The sequence below is a fragment of the Leuciscus leuciscus genome (assembly GCF_965113295.1).
Source record: "Leuciscus leuciscus genome assembly, chromosome: 10".
In the NCBI taxonomy this organism is placed as follows: domain Eukaryota; kingdom Metazoa; phylum Chordata; class Actinopteri; order Cypriniformes; family Leuciscidae; genus Leuciscus; species Leuciscus leuciscus.
This window is the reverse complement of record NC_138734.1, coordinates 11,112,935-11,122,272: the sequence shown is the minus strand read 5'-3', so window position 1 is coordinate 11,122,272 and position 9,338 is coordinate 11,112,935. Positions and strand designations below refer to the sequence as shown.

General features: G+C 40.1%; 1 protein-coding gene across 1 annotated transcript; it reads right to left on the bottom strand.

Moving 5' to 3' along the window:
- Positions 1-387: 387 nt before the first annotated feature.
- LOC309507447 (uncharacterized protein) lies at positions 388-6,233 on the bottom strand. Its single transcript, XM_082181634.1, has 6 exons — positions 5,855-6,233; positions 4,416-4,493; positions 3,002-3,040; positions 2,696-2,889; positions 958-1,117; positions 388-689 (listed from the first exon to the last, which is right to left on the bottom strand). The coding sequence occupies exons 2-6, from the start codon at positions 4,474-4,476 to the stop codon at positions 559-561; spliced, it is 585 nt and encodes a 194-aa protein (XP_082037760.1). The 5' UTR covers positions 4,477-4,493; positions 5,855-6,233; the 3' UTR covers positions 388-558.
- Between the last annotated feature and the right edge of the window lie 3,105 nt (positions 6,234-9,338).

Sequence of the window (9,338 nt, the reverse complement as noted above, 5' to 3'; positions counted from 1 at the left end):
TATATTAGGTCATATTGATTTGTTTAGGATAACTGCTGTCAGATTGTGTTCAACAACACTCAATAACAGTTTATGTGATGTGTTAATCATAAAATTTCTTCCCTAACAATTTGACGAGCTAGTTGAGAAGTAGGCAACTAGCCCACGCATGCAGCCGCTTCCTTATATTTGAGTTGCCAGGTTTTATGACAAAAAAAGTTTAAATTGAAAGTAAGTGATTGTTTATGTGTAGGGTGTATTTCTTACACAATCTGACAACCTGGGAAAATGTCAGTCTAACAGAAAAAAAGAATGAATCAGTGATTTTAAAATTAAGTTTGATGGTCATGCAAATTAGGCTACAGGAGTTTTCCAGGAGAAATAACAAAACAGGAGGGCACCGGGAGATGACCTTGAAAATGTATTTATTATATTTTTTATAATATTTTTGCAAAAGCAGTATCATTTATTTTAACACTCCACAAATCACACAGAAAACTACAACAAAAATAAGAAATAAGAAATAAGAAAATAGTAAATAAAATAATAAAAATATCAATTATCGATCAATTATTTCCCTTAAGATGCTTGCTCGCCCCGCCTTTGCCGCCCCCCATCCCTGTCCCTGCTCAGCCGCAGCCAGTTTCTCACGGTCATCTCAATGTCAGCCTCGGTGGAATTTTGTTGAGCCGGATTTCTTAATACAGCACCTAAACAAAAAATAAATAAAGCAACAGGGAAAAAAAACAAAAAAACCCCACAAAAGTCTGTATCTTCGTTTGATTGTTTCTATAAAGACAATTCCGAAAAGTCAGAGCATTTTACAAAAAAACTAAACAAAACAAAAACTTAAAAGACATTTGGTTGAGAATAGTGTGAGGACAGTTTATAAATATCGAGAACAACTGATATAAATACAGACACCACATATGGGTTGAATAGTGACAGAATGTTGCTTCAACACATTGTAGGACTTACTCAGGAGTACCTGATGAACAGGCCGTGATTTAAGGCCTGTCTTCTGACCCCTACCGCACCAGTTCAGCTGGGTTGAAAGATTCTGATCAAATATTTTTGTGCAGACTCTCCAAACTGTTTCCTTTAAACTCTTCCCACCAGACAATGACAGTTTAGTTATCTGTAAAGTAAAAGATAAATTTGACTAATCCCATTTCACAACCTGCTGTATTACATTGTCTTTGACTGCTCTCCCATGCCCACATCCATGGCTGAAGTGCCCTTGAGCAAGGCACCTAACCCCTCACTGCTTCCCGAGCGCCACTGTAGCACTGCTCTGGGTTAGTGTGTGCTTCACCTCACTGTGTGTTCACTGTGTGCTCTGTGTGTTTCACTAATCATGGATGGGATAAATGCAGAGACAAAATTTCCCTCACAGGATCAAAAGAGTATCTATACTCTATATACACTCACCTAAAGGATTATTAGGAACACCATACTAATACTGTGTTTGACCCCCTTTCGCCTTCAGAACTGCCATAATTCTACGTGGCATTGATTCAACAAGGTGCTGAAAGCATTCTTTAGAAATGTTGGCCCATATTGATAGGATAGCATCTTGCAGTTGATGGAGATTTGTGGGATGCACATCCAGGGCATGAAGCTCCCGTTCCACCACATCCCAAAGATGCTCTATTGGGTTGAGATCTGGTGACTGTGGGGGCCATTTTAGTACAGTGAACTCATTGGCATATTCAAGAAACCAATTTGAAATGATTCGAGCTTTGTGACATGGTGCATTATCCTGCTGGAAGTAGCCATCAGAGGATGGGTACATGGTGGTCATAAAGGGATGGACATGGTCAGAAACAATGCTCAGGTAGGCCGTGGCATTTAAACGATGTCCAATTGGCACTAAGGGGCCTAAAGTGTGCCAAGAAAACATCCCCCACACCATTACACCACCACCACCACCAGCCTGCACAGTGGTAACAAGGCATGATGGATCCATGTTCTCATTCTGTTTACGCCAAATTCTGACTCTACCATCTGAATGTCTCAACAGAAATCGAGACTCATCAGACCAGGCAACATTTTTCCAGTCTTCAACTGTCCAATTTTGGTGAGCTCGTGCAAATTGTAGCCTCTTTTTCCTATTTGTAGTGGAGATGAGTGGTACCCGGTGGGGTCTTCTGCTGTTGTAGCCCATCCGCCTCAAGGTTGTGCGTGTTGTGGCTTCACAAATGCTTTGCTGCATACCTCGGTTGTAACGAGTGGTTATTTCAGTCAAAGTTGCTCTTCTATCAGCTTGAATCAGTCGGCCCATTCTCCTCTGACCTCTAGCATCAACAAGGCATTTTCGCCCACAGGACTGCCGCATACTGGATGTTTTTCCCTTTTCACACCATTCTTTGTAAACCCTATAAATGGTTGTGCGTGAAAATCCCAGTAACTGAGCAGATTGTGAAATACTCAGACCGGTCCGTCTGGCACCAACAACCATGCCACGCTCAAAATTGCTTAAATCACCTTTCTTTCCCATTCTGACATTCAGTTTGGAGTTCAGGAGATTGTCTTGACCAGGACCACACCCCTAAATGCATTGAAGCAACTGCCATGTGATTGGTTGATTAGATAATTGCATTAATGAGAAATTGAACAGGTGTTCCTAATAATCCTTTAGGTGAGTGTATAGGTGTCTTATCTGACGATAAATCAGGGCTTTTGTGCTTTAGAGATAGACACAAACGGGACATACCACTTTCTTCTTAAAGGTGCTATCGGTCCGAAGTTGGTCATCAAAATTCTCCAGGTCTTGCAGTGTAAGCAGTGGTAGCATGTTCAAATTAAAATCTTCATGAGGAACATAATTATTTTTTTGAAGTAGTTTGATGACATAATCCATTTTAAGCTGCAGTTCTCTGACCTGCTCCAAAAGGAGCCTTTCAACAGCTGGGGAAAGTACAGGAAGAAAATATACAAAATTATACAAAAACCAATTAACAAGCAATGCTCATAATACAGTAGTTTACTGACAACAGCAGAGAGAACCTGCCCAAAATACCTGTGCATCCAGCAGGAGCTGATCTGGCAAATCTTTGACCTGTGGAAAACAGAAAAAATATAGGTGTTAACAAAAATACAAAGTTTGAAATGTGTCTTGTTTTGAGACAGACAGACATAGACAGAGAGAGAGAGAGAGAGAGAGAGAGAGAGACAGACAGACAGACAGACAGACAGACAGACAGAAAGACAGAGATAGAGACAGACAGAGAGAGACAGACAGAGACAGACAGAGAGAGAGACAGACAGAGATAGAGAGAGAGAGTGAGAGACAGACAGAGAGAGAGACTGACAGACAGAGATAGAGAGAGAGACAGACAGAGAGAGAGACAGACAGACAGAGATAGAGATCGAGAGAGAGAGAGAGAGAGAGAGAGAGAGAGAGTGTGAGAGACAGACAGAGAGAGAGAGAGATCGAGAGAGACAGACAGACAGAGAGAGAGACAGACAGAGAGAGAGAGACAGACAGAGAGAGAGAGAGACAGACAGACAGAGATAGAGATCGAGAGAGTGTGAGAGAGACAGACAGAGATAGAGATCGAGAGAGTGTGAGAGAGACAGACAGAGAGAGAGAGAGGATGAGGAACACTTTCTGCTCTTCTGCTCCAAATACACCAATATAAGAGAAACCTTTCTGCCCAGATTTGAAACCTTGATTCCATCATTCTTTGAACTGAGTGACACTGAAAAATTGTTCTTCTTACTGGGAGAAGATGATAGTACAGCTGCACTAGCGGCTAAATATGTGTTAGCTATTCACAACGCCAGAGTCAGCTAGAGAGACCCACTGTATATATTCATTTATGAAGATAGATTATGTCTATTTATCTATCTATTTGTATATGCTACTGTACATATGACATGATCTATACATTTGTTTTATTATTTACATTTATTGTAATTATTATATATATGTTGATGCTTTGGCAACATTGTGTTACACAGTCATGCTAATAAAGCTCATTTGAAATTGAAATTGAAATTGAGAGAGACAGACAGAGATAGAGATAGAGACAGACAGAGAGAGAGAGAGAGAGAGAGACAGAGACAGACAGACAGAGATAGAGAGAGAGACAGACAGAGAGATAGAGATAGACAGACAGAGAGAGAGAGAGAGAGACAGACAGACAGAGATAGAGAGAGAGACAGACAGAGAGATAGAGAGAGACAGAGAGAGAGAGAGAGAGAGAGAGAGAGATAGAGACAGACAGAGAGAGAGAGAGAGAGAGAGAGAGAGAGAGAGAGAGAGAGAGAGAGAGAGAGAGAGAGAGAGAGAGAGACTTCCTACCCAAATTAAAACCGACACAGGCAGCCAGCTACTCTAGTTACTACTCTGTCTCAGCCTCTAGCCTACCATAACACAGAGTAAGAAGTACAGACACATAAAACACATCATACACTAAAATATGTCTTACTTTGAGAGGTCATGTGTGGAAGGCCTGGACGGGATAGAGGGGTTTCACGACACTGCGGCATGTTTGTGTTCACAGACACTTGAAACAGATTAAAAAGGTTAAAACAAAGATGAATGATTCTTTCAGGTAATCAGTGTCAGATCATATCAGATTCAGTCAGAATGACCGTATGAATGGCAGCCAGCTACTCTAGTGACTACCAAGTGCAATCTCTGTCTCAGCCTAGTAGAAACATTGTCTTTAATCTAAAGATACCTGCTAGCTAGCCACCATGCTCTCGGGTCAAACTAACTTGACTGTATGTAGTTTTAGACTAAGCAGGAGAACAGACTAGATCAGTGGTTTTCCAACTTTTTCAAGAGCAACCCTTTTTTTTTGTTTTGTTTTTTGACGCGACCCATAGGCCTATATAGGCCTATTCTTAAGCCTTTTCTTAACAACCGCTTTTGATGATGCACGTGCAGTGGCTTATCCGTGACGCGATCGCAACGCAAAGTTGATTCTGCACTCTTTTGATCTAGCTAAAGCTACAGGGATGCTAATTAACCGGTTAACCATTAACCATTGTAAGAATTTTAACCAATTATCCTTAAATAACCTACTATCGTTTGATGAATGCTTTAAAAAATCACTAAAAATATTCCACAACAAATCCTTAAAATTTAATGATATTCAGAACAGAACAAGAATGAAAAAAATATCTATAAACAAGCCAAAACGAAATTATTTCGTTGGGCTCACCTAACTCTCTCATTAGAATACATTTTTTGTTCCATATTCGCGATTTATTTGGATGCTAAACTATTATTTATTATAGGCTTCTAAGAAAAAATGAAAATGATTATCCCCCCAAATTTTCAATATTTATTAGGCTTCAAAAAATATCAAAACTTTTAATTTAAGTGAACTTAAAACAAACCTTACATAAACCCATTATAAATGTCATATTTACCTGTGCCTTTCCTGTCTAACAGATATGAAATATACAGAAATTGGATAAGGTTATCAAAACATTCCGCACTGCATAAATTATAAACAAAATTTTGAGAAATCCGTATTAAAGCTACACGCATTCTTTAGTCAAGAGCAGTTAGTAATTTTCTCTGAGAATTAGCTGCTGCCACTTTAGGACCAGCCACAGCTGATGATCTCACGCATCCCATTCTCTCACTACTCTTTACTTTCATTTAAGATTTTATTTAACTCATTTAAGACTGTTCTTGTGAGGATACTCGACAAAACGGACATTTTGGCATACATGTGTGTTGTTCGTTCTAGCGCGAAAGAGAACTTGATACTGGCGCGCGTCTATCTGTGGGTCGTGTGTGTGTCAGGAGGACATTTACTGACAGCGCGTTCTCTTTTGTCTTGTCGCGCATGAATGGTTTAAAAGCATTTGCATGAATAAGAGCGGGATCATATAACGATAGCTTAGTCACCTGTTGTTGTTTCTGACGTTTCATCGCCTGTGCCGCAACCGCGATACCACGGAGGAGCAGGACCGAGACTATGTCGATGCGCGCGCGTCCGCGTCCGGGAACATCGCGTGCCGTCTCGGTTTCCTTTCCGTCAACTTGTTTGTGAGGCGCCGCGCCTCACAGAAATGAACCAACCAAACTCAGTTGTTTAAATAGCCATATTTCGCGTGTTTCTTTTATATAGGCCTATAGACTATGATTTTATGAAAACAAATTTTGTTTTTTAATTTAATTCTATTTTCCTTAAATCATCCTGGCGACCCATTTTTTAAGTCTCGCGACCCACCCGAGGGTCGCGACCCAGGGTTTGAAAACCACTGGACTAGATGACTAGACTAAACTGGACTGGTCATGTAACTGCACTGAGTGTCTGTGTGTGACACAGCTTAAATTGCTTACAAAGTTGTTTTACAGACTTTGTTCTGTGTCTGCGTGTTAATTAACTTGCATTCAGGAGAGCACATCCCTTCATCACTGGCTGTGTCTTGCTGCCAATCATCTTGTGGCACTAGGAAATACAGAAAAAGGCACAGAAGAACAGCATCACCCAGGTCCAACTAACAGAGCTAAACGAGTGACCCCACAGCAGTGGTTCTCAAACTTTTTCTGTCATTTTTGTCATTCCCCATTTTGTAAAGGACTGTGCTGTGTATTTTGTGTGTGTGTGTGTGTGCGCGTGTCTCAGTGTGTTCTCCATCTGCATGCTAAATAGCTTACGTTCAAGAGAGCCCAGCCCTTCATTTTCGGCTTCCTGCTGCCAATTAACGGTTGTCACTATGAAATGATAAAATTAGATGTTGAAACTGCCAAACAGGAAGTAGGCTTTTTGCTCTCAAACTTTTCAAGTGCGCTTATAGCCACAAGTTTAAAGACCCAATGCATCACATATTTAACGGAAACTTACATTCAGTAAGAAGAAGGTTCTCATTCACTGATGTAATCACTTAAATGGAAAAACACATTAATGCTGGTTACACACAGTTCGGTTTCTGCTTTCCTTGTATATTGGTGCAGGTTTCCTCCTGCTGACTGGCCTCAAATGGCCCAGATCCAGCTTGATTTTAAAATCTGGCCCTAATTCATTTGCTATTGAATTACTCTGAAATGTATACAGCACTCTGTATTGTGAAAAGCGCTATACAAATAAACTTGACTTGACTTGACTTGACTTTTACTATAGATACTATAGATGTTCTGAGTATAAGTGCAGTATCATACATCAGATGTAAAATATCTTACTATCGTTAGTCCTCTGAAAGAGTGCTGGAAGAGGGTGGCGTGGAGGCTGCTGCAAAGCACACAGGCCTTTGTTATTATCCGGTGTCACTAGAAAATACAGAAAAACTAAATTATTGGAGTGAACAGTAAGTCAAGTTTATCACAATTAGATAAACTAATGTCAGTGGGCTGAGTAATTGCCACACATTTCTATCAGCAGCATATAGTATTCGACAAGTGTACTGTTTCCATCCTTTAGATGGGTTAGGTGATGTCCTCTTTAAAACACTTTGGAGTATTTTGTACGAGTCTTTATATGAGTCTTTATATGGAGGCCACCAAGCCATGCCTCCATCATATTTGCCTGAGTGATAAAAAATACCTTTTATTGACAGTGATAGACAGTTGACAAATATCTATAGGCCTACCAACATAAAACATAAAATTTGCAACGTTACAGCACTCAGCATTAACCTGATGTTGACAATGGAGTTCTCCTGTAGCCTTATCTAGGTCAAAGATAAATATTTCCACTACATTGCCCTGGCCTACCTGTAAACCATTCCCTTGCAACCGGTCCACTCGCTCCTTCATCGAAGGCCACTATAAGGTATAGGCTTTCCTGATGCAAAATTAATAGTACAGTAAAGGTCAAAATCAAAAAAAATTCTGTACTGATCAAACCTAAAAATGTTCACAGTTGTACAGTATGTTTTCCTTTTTTATTCAAAATATTCACAAATTTGTTAGATATGGCACTGTTTACTTCTGAATATTATATTTTATTCACAGCCATCATTTGTAGTAACCTAGCCTGCTCCCTGAATTCAATGCGTTCACAGTCTCTTTCACGGGCACCAAATAAACAATTACTAAAAACACACACAAAACGAATAGGCTATAGAAAACACCACTACATGATTAGTGCTAAGTTCATCTCTTCAGTTTTAGTCTAGGCTTATAGCCTCAGTAAAACGAGTTTTCTGGGATAAAGCGAACCTTCCTTCATCAGTGAATTTTGACGAAACATAACGACTGTGATCATAGTGTGCTAACGTGATGAAAGCGCAATGTTCACACTAGTATAATATTACCATCTACAATCTACAACTAATCTTTAATTTTAAACCCTGCCTAAAGGACATAGGCAACTTTCCACCAGTTTTTTTTTTTTTTTGGAAGATATTTTTACTGATGGGCTGAACAAAAATCAAAAGTTCACAGAAGCAGCTTCTTCTCATGTATGAGTATATGACAATAAAACATGAAACTTGAAAATATATGTGTCTGCACTTCTTGAACATACATAGCAGTAAAACAAGTGCATGGAATAGATAAGTGCACCACAAAGTACTCAGAACTGCTGAGAGACAACAATACATAACAAATATATGACTAGCTTAACCGACTAGCACAACTACAACACAGAAGACTACAGTAGGCCTAAGAAGAAAAGCTGTAACTATAGTCTCCCTCTATTTGAGGGATGAAGATGAAGAGTCAACTTTTATGCTAAGTAGAGCAATATTATTTGGATTTTAGACACATTTCATATACAACCACATACAGCAAAGGGGGGCTCACCCATAGCGCAATCAAGGCTAGGAACGCCACTGATTATAACAGAAACAGTTGGGTCACTCAAAGACAACCTGCTGACCCATGGCAACATGTTGAAATGATTTAAACTGGACTCAGTGCACATGTAACAGGGGCAAAGCAACAAACTGTTGTCCTTGAGGAATTACATAAAGCTTCTCCTTGAGGAATTACATAAAGCTTCTCCTCTACTTGTCCAACATTACACAGCTGTGTCGAGTTTGACAGACTGTCCATCAAATACACACCAAACACTGTTGAGGGTTCAGGGTACTCAAAAAAACTTGATTGCTGGGCAAAGGTTGAGTAGAGTAGGTAAATGTCCTTGTTGTCTGAAATGATATTCCTAATTTTGGCCACTTTACCCCCTATACTGACATAGCAGTTCGCCCTGTCTAATTTCAGTGTGAATTGCTCTGTTTTGTACACCGAGTACTGAACAGCATCAGGAAACATGGCTGGCAGTGGTCCATTTACATGTTCCCTTCTCAGGCCCAAGCCTACCACCCGTGGCACTGGGGTGGTACCCCTCTCGAGGACCCGCTTCACTACCTGGGAGCAGGGACATTGTGGCTTTCGAACCATTTTCTTTAGAGTCTTCATGAAATTCTCAAACTTAAACACACTG